This window comes from Mytilus californianus, unplaced genomic scaffold (assembly GCF_021869535.1).
Source record: "Mytilus californianus isolate M0D057914Y unplaced genomic scaffold, xbMytCali1.0.p SCAF_6, whole genome shotgun sequence".
NCBI classification, from domain to species: domain Eukaryota; kingdom Metazoa; phylum Mollusca; class Bivalvia; order Mytilida; family Mytilidae; genus Mytilus; species Mytilus californianus.
Window position 1 is genome coordinate 31,828,736 of NW_026262712.1, and position 17,023 is coordinate 31,845,758.

General features: G+C 30.4%; 1 protein-coding gene across 6 annotated transcripts in view; it reads right to left on the minus strand.

Annotated features, from left to right (window-relative positions):
* Window positions 1-15,849, minus strand: part of LOC127706824 (nucleobindin-2-like) — a 30,499-nt gene extending 14,650 nt beyond the window's left edge. Inside the window, exons 1-7 of one of the 6 annotated variants that reach the window (XM_052211519.1) lie at window positions 15,785-15,849; window positions 11,693-11,812; window positions 10,795-10,821; window positions 7,742-7,849; window positions 7,068-7,230; window positions 2,711-2,805; window positions 807-992 (exon numbers count right to left, since the gene is read on the minus strand). In XM_052211519.1, coding sequence (XP_052067479.1) covers window positions 807-992; window positions 2,711-2,805; window positions 7,068-7,230; window positions 7,742-7,849; window positions 10,795-10,821; window positions 11,693-11,806 — 693 coding nt within the window. In that variant the 5' untranslated portion in view covers window positions 11,807-11,812; window positions 15,785-15,849. The remainder of the gene's footprint in view (window positions 1-806; window positions 993-2,710; window positions 2,806-7,067; window positions 7,231-7,741; window positions 7,850-10,794; window positions 10,822-11,692; window positions 11,813-15,784) is intronic. The other 5 variants (XM_052211520.1, XM_052211523.1, XM_052211525.1 and 2 more) reach the window with 5 other exon arrangements.
* Between the last annotated feature and the right edge of the window lie 1,174 nt (window positions 15,850-17,023).

Consider the following 17,023-nt stretch of genomic DNA (forward strand, 5'->3'; position numbering starts at 1 on the left):
TTAAGGCCTGGCATCAACTAGATATATAAAAGTTAAATACATTTTTTGTTTCAGAAAGATAAAATCTTTTTTTGGATTTTGATGAGCATTTTTTTTCGCTCCTGCAGAAGGTGTAAAAATAAACTAAGTTGGGATACAACTTTGAGATGCTCCCTCTCAGGTAAAAACTGTACTGTATTGTATTGATTGTCCTTGATTGGCATGGACAATAGACAGACAATAGATATCTACACAACTATAGGTGAGTTAAAGGGTGTAACTGAGTGGACAGTATCAAAAGCAATTCAGGTGTTTGTTTATTTTGACACCTTCTGCAGGAACAAAAAAAAATTGTCCCTGTTTCTTATCCCTTAAATCTTTCTGAAACACAAAATGCATTTAATTTTTATATATCTAGTGGATGCCAGCCTTAAAACTTTTCCAACTGCACAGGTGAGTCTGTACTAAGAGTAGTTTTTGAGGTCTAAACACAGCCATTTTTGTCCATTTGTTATGATGAACCTTAACAGTATTAAAATTTTCCTCATCTAGCTTATGAAATATTGAATATTGTGTTCATTCCAATGTTGATCATTTAAGTAAAATAATTTCGGGTGATTGGATGAATAGGATCGAAAAGACTAAAAATGAATAATTTAAGAGTCATGTGGATTCGAACAATTTTTGAAAAAAAACAAAATACTCAGTTTCTTACTTCAATGGTGATGAGTGCAATAAAAAGTGCTTTCTATTCTAGCTTCAAATATGATATTCTGAAAAGAGGCTATATTACATATCAATTCAACTAACAAACTTGTTTTTCTTACAGGGTGATGAAGCTTAGGATGGTCTTGATGCTTTTTCTCCATTTCTACATGTTTTTCTTCCGCTTTTTTCTTTTCTTCCTCTGGTAAAGTTTTCAAATAATCTTGTCTTTCGTGTTCCTTTTGCATTTCATATTCCTTGAACTCTTCTTTTCGTTTTTTATCTAATTCATCCAAATCTGTTGTAGCCTAAAAGTATTTGATAAAACAATTACATCATAGTACCAAGTTTGCACCAAGTACCCAATTTACACCCATTTTGTAATAGAACTAAGAAAATCTTATAGGTTTTCTTGGAATTTAAAAATTTCATTTTTTATCATTTTTCATTATGCATCTCTTTCAACAAAGCAAATATACTTCAATAAAGATACACAAAAAGGATCTAATTATATATCAACAGATGAAATCTCCAATGAAAAAAGTAAAATTTACAGAAATGTCACATGTAACATCAACAAAATGTCGTCTTTTAAAAATGAGCCATTAGAATTTGTCATAGGCATCCAATCCTTACAAAATTCATAACAAGAAAACAATATTATCAAATTGTTCTATAATTTGGAGTTTTAAAACAAAACATCAGTTTTTTTTATTTTTACTTTACAGCAGTTATTATTTTTAAGTGCTGACCAATTCTTTTTGCAAGCATGTCAATCTTTTTTCAAGTTGTTACAATAGATTTGTTTTTGTAACACAACAGAATACTACAGCTATGAAGGATTTTGTCACCTTAACCTGTTCATGGTGGGAGTGGACAAAGAGAGGACAATTATTTTCAATGGTCAATGTGCCCCAACCTATGGAGTGAACATGTCATTTCTGTTCTATCACCATAGGACTTGCACATACATGTGTACATGTAAATACATGTACCATGGAAAAATGAGTTAAGCATTCAAATTCAAATTTTTTACAAAACAATATTAAATTTGACTGGGCATGTGTATAGATGAACCACAAATTTAATTCTCTTGTAACAATCTTCATTCTGTATTAAAAGAACTTCACCTCAAAATACTAGTCTCATGTACATCACCCCATTATAATGTATGCTTTTGAAAACCATGTAAAGGAAATAACATACCGTAAAAGTATGAAGAATACAAAAAACTCATAATTAAAGTGCAAAGCTACACGACAACACTGCTGCTCAGTTTATTAAATATGTTACACATGAACATTCAACAAACACGTATGTATATATACAAATATATACTTCACACAACCTACCAAAAAGAAAAACAACCCTCCAGTCCTATCAATCCCATCTATTAATAATAAAAAGGGGGAACTAATTAAATAAATTAAAATTTACCAAGTAATTTTAGAAGCGATCGCTTTGGCGCTGTCGTACCTAATGACCGAAACACCATTTTCGGCGGGAAACTGACCGTACAATAGGTACGAAACCTATACATCATGAAAACAGACAAGAGAAAATAATTTCACTCTAATTCACTACATTCAACCATATGAAATTATGTATATTCAACAAAGTATTCATTTCTCATAGGATTGTATGCAAACTTTGGTAAAACCACCAAATCAAGTTTCAATGAAAATTTTCATTTTCTTCAATCAATGTAAGAATAAGTATCAACAAAAATAAATGAATCCGTATATGACATATTTCAGAAAAACCCTTTGCTCCAGAAAAAAGCTTGTTAAGTGAAATATATAGAACCCTTTAAAACATCAAACCAAAAAGAGCAAAAAGACTCAAGGTCAATCGGCATAAATAATGTCATTGAACAATCGACTTGTACTGTGATGTAATAACATAAGCATTGTGACATGGGATATATAAAGGAAAGGGCACGAATGTTAAATTTTCTTTGTGCTTCTTACGATTTTTCTAATAACTCATTTTGCTCAAGCAATCATTTTAACGTTTTTACACATACCTTTACTATAAGCTTTTCCAAATCTTTTGCCTCAAAACTGTGTGGATTTTTAACATCCAAATGGTGCAATATTCTCTCATCAATTTTCTGTATACCTATAGAGTCAGTAGATAAAGTATAACAGTAATTAGTGATTACTAATAAAGAAATTGCAATACACACAATTCATTTATTTTAAGTGATTACTGAATTATCTCCCTTGAAGTGGTGTTTAGTGAATCAGTGATACTGGGTGATTGCTGGTGATATTAAGTAATATCGTAAACCAACTAATTTTCATGACAGATTTGTTTTCGTGACTTATGCAAGTAGAAAAATATTACAAATATAAATCATTGGAAATATGTTAAACTTGAATTTCTATCGTACAGAGAAAAAAAAACAAAAAGAACATCATGAAAATATTTGCTGCAAAGTTGACTAGAAAGGGCTAAACATAATATCAAGATCTGCAAAAATAAGTTGGTTTACAATAACTACACTGTCATTATAACATATATTCAATGAACTAAAGGAATATACAGAGAAGTATTTCCATGTGAGACCCCCTCAATCATCAACAATCAGTAATTGCTTTACAGAGGATATTGTGTGTACTGTAGTGTATATAAAGATATATATAACCTGTTTAAAATCAACTGCATTATAATTTTTGGTTAGTAACATTGAAATAATCATATCATTTGATAAAGCATGTAAGTTAGTAGAGAAAGAATCATAAAAATAAATGCACATTAATATTAATTCTAAAATTAGTTAAAAAAAATGTATATGTCATTTAAATCTAATTTAAAAGATATGTGAACAAATTAGGGCTATTCATTAAAATGTATATGGGAGGGTAGGAAGGGAAATTTAATTATTGAATGTGGGTCATGGGTCTTTTTTCAGTATGCTTTCAGTATGCCTCTATTACCATTATGCAAAATTGTCTAAAAAATGGATCTTGGTTGTAGGGATATTTTGAAAGTCCCTTCCTACCCTCCAAAATACATTTTAATGGAATAGCCCTTAGACATAAAATATTGAAACTTTATAAATTAAATATGTAAAATACATTAACAACAAAATCAACCTGAGGACCAAGTACCTGCCATTATCTTTTTTCAAAAGAGAAATAACTATGAAAAGACAAACATTTCTTTTTATAGTTTACTTGCATAAGGGAAGATAACTCAATTTTTTTCTAGCTCTTTCATCTATTGGAAAACATTTTTTCACCACCACAGGAAAAAAACTAATCCTTGCTAGAAGTATATTCCCAAACTACACTATAAAAGCATAAGCTTAATATATTTCATAATAAAACAAATGTTAAAACAAAAAGACGAAGCTTATCATAAACTTTTAAGTGAATTTTTAACATGCATTTATGAAAATTCTAAAAATTAATGCTATGTTTTGAAATTTGTGAAATACAGATCACAACTTCTAAAACTTGCATTTTTATTCTTATTGTAAATGTTTCCACATGACATTTACCTATGTCACAATAGTGAATTTAGCATTTCATTCAACTGTTATTTTTAACGATTTACTAATATAAAGTGCATGCATGCATTAATCTTCAAATTTTCAGTATTGTTTGTCTATATTCTAAACCTTTATTCTTACAATGATGCATTACATTTTTGAATCAAAATGTATTCAAAAACATCTGTTCCTCAAAGTTTAGCAGTTATAAAGAAAACATAATTACATGTATTTAAGCTGAATAGTCACCAATAAATTGTTAACACATTTAGTATCAAATCAATAAATGTTCCCTATTGTGTAAAAAACAACCAAGAAATATGTTTTAAGAGTTCTAAAATGTACAAAAGTAATTGAGTGTGAAAACATGAATCATTTTTCAGACTGAAAGTAATTTCTTGCAATTAAGTATAGTGAAATTTCTTCAATGAGAAAACTGAACATTTCACTGCGGGAAAATAAAATGTCTGTTGAGAACTAGCATGACTTCTTTTAATTGAAAAAACATATTTCTCGGAAAACTTTTTGTGTGTTGGGCAGCTAGACAATACTGTGATGGTAATAACACTGAAATTTTTTTTTAAAAAATGTGTGGCAGTATTTTGCAGAATAAATACAAAAATGTTTTAAAACTTCTCCTGAACAAGGCCTTTTTTTCTGATAAGTTACTTAGAGGCATAGGTCTCGTCAAAAATTTAAGCACTCAGTGAATTACTGGTACAACTTTTGAACAGTTTTGATGGAAGATTAAAAACAATTCTGCTGTTAACCAAAATATTGCCAAAAATTAAGGGAAAATTTTACTTTGTACAATAAGATTTTTTTTTATTACTGGACCAAATGCCAACGGGTATGATTCAAAAGATATCCAGAAATTAAGATCATTGATATTGTAAATGCTAATTTTTTTTAATGGAACCTTTAGAATCGATATCAATGTCTTGATATCAAATCATGTAAACCCTTCCCCCCCAAAAAAATATACTTACATTTTACAATAAAAAAATATCTATACAATATTATCCATAAATAGCTCTACAGTATTTTAATCATTTACTGATGTTAATTTAGAGACATTAATATAAACAGTTAATTGCATATATATATATATATGTTAAATCACTGTTGGGGGTTAATATTAGAGTACAATCGTTACTTCAATTCTAATACAATTGAGAGCATGGAGAAAAAGCATTTTAAAAACCAAATCTGATGTCATGTACTTGCTGAGTACTCTGAGGGCATTATTCATTATACGATGCCATGAAATTTTTTGAAAAATGCAAAACTGACACATTAAACAGTACTATTAGACGTTACACAGTATTAGAAAATGCCACTGAAATTTCATGATGTTACACCCCATTTATAAATACTACTGAAAATTCATTATCTGACAAGATGTAACTAGATTGTTCTAAATTCTGCTTCTCATGGGAAGACTAAACAAGTTTCTATAGTCCATAAATGATCAACATAAAATTTTTACAAAAAGCATTTTGGGAATGAGTGACAAAAAATAATCAACTCAACAACTAATCTACCAGATAATAAACTGCAATGGGTTTTTTAAACACAGTGTAAAATCTCAAATTAAAACTTGATTTCATCATAATTTGTTCTGCAAACTACTCAAATGATGGTGTTCACTACACTGCAAATAAAAGAAAAGTATGGTGAGTGAAATACAGTACAACCATGGTGGTTCTTTAGAAAATCACTTGTTGGTGTTAAGTGAAATCACAGTGAAAACAGAGTGAATGCTGGTGATTGAGTGGATATAACACTATGATTGATGATGCTGAGTATTCAGAAATCTATTACAGTGATTCACTCACAATCAACAGCGATCACTGTGAAAAATTACCACTAAGAGTGATTTTTTCAGAACCACCATGGGTGTACGTTGTGTTAATCATATCACAATAGAACTACAGCTATGACAATTAATCAAGAGATATGTTTTACTGAATTAATACATAAAATATTTTCTAGCAATAAGCTATTAAAATTAGCTACAAGTTTAAAATCTGCATAACACATGTAGTATAGGAGCAAATTAAAGCCAGCATTTAATGATTTTTTCAAATATTTTTCCTTTTTTTGGACATATCTACTTATGATTCTAAGGGGGATTACAAAGGTTTATGTATATGAAGTGCATAAATATCTATAACAAAATTTATGAAATTTCAATTGTTTCTTGAAATTGAATGATCCAAAAGGCAAAGTATTAAATCCTGGATTTACCTTACTGTATCTAATACATTGTAATGGCAATTTTAATAAATTTGTACAAAATAGTCAACCTAATTTTGTAACTTTTAAACAGTTTGCCAGTTTTTACAATTGATTAAGGTGGTACATAACACTACAGGGTGATAACCTTTTAAAAATCACCTGAACGTTTTAATCACGTTCTATTGTTAAGGAAATATTAAGCTTCTCAATGATCAAAATTAGTGTTTGTCAAACTGCTATATATCCAATGAAATTTTTCCGATAAAATGTGTGGTTCAAGTTTTTGATTTTTTGAAATTTTTGTCAAAGGGTCAAAATAAATATTTTGTCAAAATTTTATGAAAATTAAAGGAGCCAAATTAATATTAGTCAAGGTGTTTAGTACCACCTTAAGAATATAAATCTATCACTTCTTTTTATGTGGAGGTAGAAATTGAGGGTTTCTAATTCTAACATTTAGGAATCTGTAAAATGCACATTACAATTTAAAAAAATAGACAAATAAGACACTGAAGCCTCAGTTTCAGAGACCGAATATATTGTTTACACTTGTTACTATGGTGATATGATAAGTAATACCCGCTACAAGTTAGGAGAGACAGCAGCTGCAACAACAGGATGATCTGAAATTTGAAAATCATACCTCCATGAATCGATATGTAATGAAAGACATCCATACCATTCATAGTTTTCATTTTTTCTCGTGCTAAAATTCTTAATCTGTCGACTTCACGTCTTTTAATTTCATCCAATCTTTCTCTAATGTTGTGAGCTACCATTTCTAGATGCATTGATATTTTACCATTCTGAAAAGAAAAAAAAATTTCTGATATTAAAAATTACTCGTAAATGAAAAATCTAAAAAAATATCCAATTGAATGTTACAATAATTTGAAGACAACAATAAATCAATAGGCAAAGGCTTTTCATTTATAAAAAAAAAAATTTATGAGACAATAAAATTACTTGTGTATTGTAATAAAAAAAAAATGCGTGTTTTACTGATTTTCTACCCTTTACAAGATCACTGTTTTTCCTTCCTAACATATTGCATTAGCTTATGTCATTGATAAGACAAAGGAGTTTTGTAATCAAAAAATTTAGTTCACCTAGTCTTTGGTATGGTTGGTGTTGCTCAAACTTTATTTATATATGTTGTGTTTTGTGGGTAGTTTGTTTTAACATTATTTTTTTCTTTGGCCATGATGCTGTCTCTTTTTCTCTCAACTTTTTTTATTTTTGTGTCCCCCCCCCCTTTTTTTTTGGTTTCTTCCATCTTTTTCACTGAAGCTTAAATCCAGTATTTCTATACTGTACCTTGATATCTGTTGCATTTGTTTCTTCTAATTTCTTTCTAAAGTCTGGATCTTCTTCCAGCGCCATCACTACCTCCTTAAGGTAACGGTCATATTCTAGCCCAGTGTCCTAAAATGATAAACAATACAATATATAAGGTGGTACCAAACACCTTGACTATAATTAATTTGGCTTGTTTAATTTTCATAAATTTTGACAAAACATTTACTTTGACCCTTTGACAAAAATATTAAAATTTCAAAAAACTTGAACCACACACTTTATCGGAAAAATTTCATTGGATATATAGCAGTTTGACAAAAACTAATTTTGATCATTGAGAAGCTTAATATTTCCTTTACAATAGGATGCGATTGAAATGTTCAGCTGACTTTTACAGAGTTATCTCCCTGTAGTGTTAAGTACCACCATAAATATGTGTGCATAAGTTTTTCTTTTGTTTGAGTGCACTCTTTTGCATTTTGTGATAAAAAAAAAAACAAGATCGCAAGTATCTAAAGTACTTCATTAAAAACTGCTTGATAGAATATTAGAGTTGTCATAGTACGTAGTACTGTTTAAGTGTTTATCTAAACAGAAATGCATAAATTTTCACAAAAATCATCCATCAACAAAATACGTTTCAAAGGCAAAAACAAGAAACAACATAAAAATAAGTAGTAAATTCAAGTAAGGTATTATTTTTTGCTTTTAATATATCAAAATCTAAAACATAAATTTTTAATGACCAACTTTGCAGTGATTTGTAGAGTAATGTTTTGAATACCCAGACCAAAGATTCATAAATAATAGTTTGTAAAGGAGTGTAAAACTTATATGCAGCAGACATTATAACAAAAGCAACAGGAAGAAAGCAAAAATACCAAATCATTTATAAAATAGTAGATTCTTACAACCTTGAGTACAGAAAAGGTCTTTCAAACCAATGGAAATATGAATAAGTAAAAGAACTCAAACCACTAGGATAAATTGAGGTATTTTGTCAGTTCCTGTAAAATTCAAATTTTGTTCAAAGTATTTCTAACTCTCCTGGGTGAACTCAGTTGATTTGAAATCTTCGAGGTACAAGAAAGTTTGGAGGGATAAGAAAATATCTAAAAGTTTGAAATTTCTAATCATATGTTATTTTGTGCATCGAAATGAGTTCCCTTCATTAATACTAAGCTAACCGCCTAAATGATTGACCAATGCTTTAAATAACAGAGTTCTCGATAAGTGGTGGTCCTAGGGATTTGACCACCGCATTTTTGGGAAGGACCAACACAATTTTGGTAATTTGCAATAGAAATAATAGTGAGAACCTTCATATTTTCTTCAAGGACCACCAGGCAAAAAAAGATTTCGAGAACTCTGAAATAATAATTGCAGAACACATTTTGACGAGGATATTATGGAACAAATTAAAAACCAAAGCCCAGAAAATCCATGGCAGATAAAAGGAACATAAAAAATATAAATAAACGATAAAAGTTATGTTATGAACCTATTGTGGGTCCCACCTACTGTAAATTTTGTTTGCAAGGGATCCCAGAAGCAAAATTGGTCAAAATCAGAATTGAAGAAGGCAAAGGTCGAGACCATAATCTAAGATCTCTTTTATCTGGCCTAAATGTACATACAAGGAGAAAACAAGAACAGTTTCAACAAAAAGGATGTAGAGGAAAAGTGTAAATCATTATTCTATAAACCTCAAGAACCACACCAGGAAATTGTCAATATGTTAACTTTATAGCAATTGACAGTTTTCTACTTACATTCTTGAACTTAATAATTAATTAATACAAAATATAAGTGTTATAAATAATATTATGCAATCACACATCTGCAACAGTCTACAATGGATAAGAGCTTGTGTGTTAATATATGCATGATATGTGCATCACATGATTTCTGTATCAGTGATAATAAAAGATGGTGGTCAGAAATCTTGAGGTCCATTAAACTTGTATATAGGCTGATGGTACCCCTAGAGACCTAGACACCCTTCAACTGTAAAAGATTTCTTAAAATAAATACAAGATGCCCCATTTGGTTACATACTTTTATTTTTTCCTTCATTTCTACTGGTACCCTGCTGTAAAGTCTTTTCCATCAATATTAAAGCTGTACAAACATTCAGCCAATATTTGTATATAGTTACTTATATTCTTGTGAAAAAAAGTAAAATAACAAAAATATAGAACTCTAAAGAAAATTCAAAAATGGAAAGTCTTTTATCAAATGGCAAAATTAAAAGCTCAAACACATCAAATGAATGGAAAACAACTGTCATATTCATAGACTTGGTACAGGCAATGTGGCATTTCCTTATGTAAAAAATGGTGGATTAAACCGGGTTTTATAGTTAACTAAACGCGTGAAGGATAAAGTATGTTAGCACATAAAGTTCTGAAATCCTCAAGAGTGCTCTTCAACTTATTATCTTCAATCTTTTTCAGACATTCCTGCAATTATCCTCAGCTTCTCGATCTGACTCTTTAAATTCTTTAACAAGAAACTTGATTACTCACCTTATACCTTTATATCATTGCATGTTTTAATCTAATGCTACTATGTCTAATTCTCAGGATTTTAGGAAATTCAAGGGCTAAATAAGCAAAAACCATGTGATGATAAAACCAATAAAATCTAATTCTAATTAAGCTTACATTTTGTACATAAAAGGAAAGTTTAAATGTGCTATGACCACTTTCCTGGAAATAAGTGTTCAAGTTCTATAATATCTAGAAGTGCATGGTATGGATAAATTTTTAACACCCAAACTCCTAAAAGTATTAGATAATTTTCTTGCAACTGACCATTCAATTTGCCTTTTTATCCATAGTTATTCAAATTTATTTGTAAAGTATTGAAATCAATAATACCATATTGCTCAGCTGAGTTTACCTTAGAATAAACCGATTTCCTGAGATTAACCTTTCAGAATATATATTGACCAATTGCAAGCAAATTTCTCAACACTTTTATGGTTTCAGTTTTAAATTGCAAGTTTTGGCAGAGAGTGTGTACTGGAAACTGATTTTAGTGTAAAATTTTCTAAAAAAAAAAGATACCTCGGTGTCAGTTTCTAATACTGGAAGCTACAATTCAAGTAACATGTATAAATTGATGCTTGTTTGAGGAAATACAATGAGTTTCAAATATTATGACATGAGTTGAAAACTGGACGAGAGAGATCTTACTTGGTATTTGGATTACCCTTAGAAAAAGTACTTAATAATGTTGATGGACCAAAATATTCAAATCTGTGTAAGAAAAAAAATAAATTTTCTTCTTTATTTACATATTTCCACTGTACTAGAACATAAGAAACATTTAGTGCAAGATAATCATACGTGAAATGGCTGAAATAGGTTTTTTTATCTTATAATATAATTGCAAGAATAAATCAACATGGGCCAATGGCAGGATTTCTCAAGGACTTTTGCATCAAGGACTTTCAATGCAAAAGTCCTTGGCCTTGATAAAATATTAAGACATTTCTCAAGCCCTGTGTCCTAAAATTTACCAGACCAGAACAAACCAGTCTAGAAGATTGGTATTTTTTGCTTCCCTACTAAGCACACAGCAATTACAATGAATTAGAAGTTAGAGCATAGACTGGTTGGCCCAAACTCAGAACAATGTGTAAGGGTAGGGTGACATGACTTCCTGCAGACAGTTACCTGTTGAATAAGCACATCAAACATATTGCTAAGCAAGCAAGTTTAGTACAAAGCAGGGATCATTTTCATATCTAATAAATATTGTATCATCTTTAATGATGGGACAGATCTCAAAGCTCTAAATGTTAAGAAAAGCTGTTAAATAAATTAAAAGAGGAAAACTTAATAAAGAATAGATTTTCATCCTGTATATATAATATTTTAACATATACATGTAAGTAATATTTGCAACCGGACATTAAACACCGATCTATCTATCCATACATATGTAAAAATCAGTTCTTACCTCATCTTGTGTGTCTGAGCCCCCTTCTTCTGGCTTTGCATCAGGTTTGACGGGCGGACAGACAATACCATATAATGATATACAAATTATTAGTAATCCTAAAAGTTTCTCCATTTTAATCTGAAACAACAATTTATAATAAGTTTACATTGTATAAGGTTATGTGTTGTCATAAAATACCATAAAATGTAAAAAAAAAAAAATCATATATATTGGTAAGCCGTCCTAAAATTTTATCTTCCACAATTTTTTTTTACATCCGCAGAGTTCTCGATAAGTGGTGGGCCTAGTGATTTGACCACCACATTTTAGAGAAGGACCAACACAATTTTGGTAATTTGCAATAGAAATGATAGTGAGGTCCTTCATATTTTCTTCAAGGACCACCAGGCAAAAAAAGATTTCGAGAACTCTGCATCCGATTCAAACACAGAATGACATTCCCAACTGAAACAACTGTCCTACAACATGTACAATTCATATTTTCTATCACTCCCTGAAAAAGGACACAAACTAAAACTAAAAAAATATATTTTTCATCAAGTCAATTTCAAACAGACATGTCTGTCAAATTTGTTTTTTGTAAATTGTTTTGTTATAAAGTAGGTCGTTAGTTTTCTCAATTGAATTGTTTCATGTTTTTCATGTCTGGGCCTTTTATAGCCAAATATATATGGCATGGGTTTTTTCTCATTGGTGATGCCTTAGGTTGCCTATAAGTGCTTACATCTTCTTTATTTGAACTTTGGTGGGTAGTTGTTTCATTAGCAATCATACCACATCTCCTTATTTTCATATGCACAGAATTCTACAAACATTAAAAACTAATTCTAAATTTCTACAAACAATTATTGTAAACTATCTGTATGTCTATGATTATTAAAGTGTTACAGGCTGTTTGTATCAGAAGAATATTTACAAAAGATTTTATGTCTGTTTATTGTCACAGAATAACTTTGAACATATTTCATGTACTTTATGCAATTTAGAAATGATAAATTAGTTTTGTATAAAAAAATGTATTGTTTTTGTTGATTGATGATAATAATTTATACATACACGTCAGTATGTAATCTGATGATAAACATTACGTTGCAAACAGAAAATATAAACAAATGTAACCATCAATCATCAATATGAGGAAGAAAAAGGATTAAACAACAGAAAAAAACAAGTTGCTTTCCTTAAAAAAAGAAAAGCATTACGTGAACCTGAGACCGCTGACTGGTCACCAAAAAATTGTTGCTAATTTTTGTTTGCTTTTGATTTGAAATAACTGACTGTGAATAGAATAAGATAATGATGATGTTAATAAAACACCTTTATTGAAAATATGTAATTGTGTGTAGATTCTTGCACAAGTCAATTGAAAGCAATGTTGGATAGTTGTGAATAAAAAAGTGTATATATACTGCTACTATTTGAAGTTACGTTAAGGCTCGACTATTTCATTTATTACTTGAGATTCACTGAGTATACATCATTTTTCATAATCCTATTGCAAATCCAAGTTTCTGCAAATCAGATGTCTGATGCAAATTTCACAAACCAATCGCAATATAATTTAAGCAATCAGTGTGCTTTATAATCTGGATGCCTTTATTTTACATATCATATCTTCATAATTTGAATAAGATTTTGCAAGGAATACACAAGAGATGTGGGGTATACATGTACATTGTTTATATCGATGAGACATTAATCAGTTAATCCAATGAACAAAAACCCAATCATTTCTACGGATTAACATGAATGTACTGTCTTCAACAATGGGACACATCTCAAAGTTCTAAATGGTTAGAAAAGCTGTTAAATAAATTGAAAGAGGAAAACTAAATAAAGAATAGACAAATTGCCAAGTGAAATAAAACCATACAGAAATAAAAAAAATAAACCATCCCCCACCAAGACCTACTTTCATAATTCAAAATACCTCCTAAACACAATATGTACTAGTCAGAAAGGGTGGAGACAGAATTTCAGAACTTGGAAAATGAAAACTTTATTGACTTTCTAGGAATGAAATTCTTGAAATGGGAGGTGCTCCAATCTTCAGAGGCTCATACACAGTAGAAGTGAATACAATAGCCATCTACTTGTGATCAATTTCCTACAGAAAGTTGGTGGTGTTATCCAACACTACGGCTTCCTCCAACAATAAAACTGACCGCCATGAATAACTCAAAGGTGGCTTTAAACACCAATCAATTAATCAATACTTGTGATCAGAATAAAAGACAAATCACATTAGATTTTTCATCTTTTCTATGGATTTCAATCAAAACCATTTTTTTACTAATGAATCAGGCCATAATCTTGCCGGCGAAATGACGATTTAAGTCGCCAAAGAATTTTGAAAATCGCTAAATCTCGCCAGCCGACTGACTTCATGGCGAAGTCAAATCGCTATGAAAATCTGTAAAAGGGAGACAACTTGTGAATAACAAGTCTCTCAGGTAAAAAAAATGGCGACTGACAAGGAAAATTTTTCTGGACATTTAAAAATAAATTGAGGCAGATGCACATAAATTTATTGCATCATAATATTACTAGGCTACTCCCTCATATCCCAAGCAACAAATTTTATTTAAACTTAAATTCAAGTTGACAGTACAAATGGTATCAATGAATAAATAACAACTATATTGTCTTAACCTTTTTATTAAGAACTTTCTACATATACATTTTGTACAATAACATGAAAAAACTGTATATTTTTTATTGCATATAAAACAATTTCCTTAGTGATAAGCACGAGAACACTATGCAACTGAAACGGTAATGGAATCTCACTTCTCCAAGAAATTGACCACTTCTCCCTTCTCTCTCATGGAAGGAGAAGTCACTTCTCCCTCTCCAAAATCCTAGATTAGGCCCTGTGAATTCATTACAATTTTCCTCTTTCTGGAATTTACACTTTTGTCATGATACTATTGTTAACAAAAAATTCATTAAAGTCTAAATGCTGTCTGACTGATTCCAATATTAGATGAATTAGTTTAATTATTGATAAATGATCATTATTTTACCCAATGGACAAACATTGGCTGTAACAAAAAATTATACCTCTTCAGGGGTGTATTACATTTGTGCAGATTCAGAAATTAACATCTGCGCAAAAAAAATTACCTTTTGGCGTCTTTAACCTAAATGTATATTGGGGGTCTCATTGGGGGGTTCTGATCCCGGATCCCGCTTACTGTTTTGTCAGATTCCTGTATCCCGCTTACACTATGTACGTAAGCAATTCTCATTTTTTTGTAATTTCCCGTGTCCCGCTAGACCTCATTTCCCGTTTTCACAGCACAAAAATTTGACTTTCACGTGGCACGCTTACAAAAAATCGACAATCCCGGGTCACGCTTAGACCCCAATGAGACCCACTATATTTACCATGCTACATTAAATAAACACAACTCACTGTTAAATCGTATTTTATATTTTACTAGGCGAATATCCATTTAATTTGTTAGTGACATTTGGAACATAAGAAAGTTTGTAATAGAACTAGAACTAGAACAAATAAAGGGAAGAAGTGGTGTAAGGCAAATGTGCGCGACTTCTGGTATATAAAGCCACCTGACGTAACAGTTTGTAAATGTCATTTTTACCTGTAAATTACTATTTTTAAATCTGCAAAAAACATAGATACTGTTGCACAAACGTAACGATATTTCTCACACAAATGACCATAGGTCAACTTGGGCAGTTCGTTTATAAAACTAAAATTGGAAAGTAGTCTATAGAATATAGTATACAGAAAGGTGACAATAAAAAACAGTAATTTAGTTAAAATGAGACAGGATCAAAAGACAAAAGAAGAACGACAAACGACAGCTAAACATAACTAAGCTGTAAAAACAAATTAATTTATGAAATAAGATTTCTACACTGTTCACAGTTGACTTAGAAGAATCATTTCATGGCCATATGCCATGATATGGGGACATGTTGACAGTCCAATAAAAGAGTTTTCCATATTAACAAATGACATTTACATAAAAACCGGTGAATTTGGCAAGACATATTCTAATAAACAGTTGTTTAACCCAGTGCCAAAATGTGTCGTAGAAATATATAAAGAAATTTTACCAAATTGTGCGTGCAGTTCCAACGACACAACAAATGTTTATGTCCAACCGGAAATCGACATAATTGACGTGTCATTCAATGTTAAATATAACGCCTCTTTTCATTGGTAGCGAAGAACAATTTTCCACCAACGGGGAAACTATTCGTACACTTCTAATGGGCGGGGTATTTAATTAACAGACAGGTGCGTCAGTATTGACTGACAAAGCACAAGATTTTCAATGGGAGAATAAAATGGTTTTATATTTCTTTGTCCTAGCCAATGACCTACAGATGTGTTTTATATCTCTCTGTCATGAAACTCCTATTACACGAAAGTTTCTCTTGAAACTTTACAAATACAAAATTTTTAACATTTGCCAATCTCATCTCTTGAAACTTTACAAATACAAACATGACAAATATTTGCCAATAGAATAATTGTATTTTGTATTTGATATCAACAAGGCTGGAACAAATATATTGCCGTATACCCTTATTAATTGGCTTTATTCCGTCTGTAACAGAGTCACGTTTAATATTAGAAATATTAGTATAGAACATTTACAAGAATATTCAGTCTTCAAACGAATATTTCCCACTGGACGTTAAGCAATCAATCAATCAATCCGTTTAGAACTAATATTAGAAAAAAAAATTATATTCTATGATAGTCTCAGCTTTCATTAATTAAGTACATTGTTGTAGTTGGAAAACAATGAAAAAATTAATAATAAAAGAAATTGACCAAGAGCAAGACATATTACTGTCACGTTTACCGGTCATATGGTTATCTCTTGTATTACATATGTTTAGCCCACTTGTTTTGTGGACATAAATGTCATTAAAAAAATTACCTGCGCTTTATATACTACTAGTCAGCCAGTGAAATCCATGTTTATGCTCCTTTATTAAACAGTCTATGGAACTGAGGACAGAGGGGCATTTGAGGTCGTTTGTTGTATTGTGTGTTTAATGTTTTGTTTTATTTTCATGTAAATGTCATCATTATATTATTGTTTATACATGTAATTGTTAGTATGCCTTTGATCCTATTATGGGTGTAATGTGTGCTTAATAAAGTTGTTATATAAAGGTATAATTATATAGGTAATTTTATCAAGTTTCTTCATTGTTCAGATTTGTTAAAATTGTATTTCTAAATCGAAACAAAACCGGCCGGTCCTGATGTTGTAAACAACAATTACAAAATCGGGTCCTTCCATTTTGACATCTGCTTTTTCTTTCGCCCCACTAACA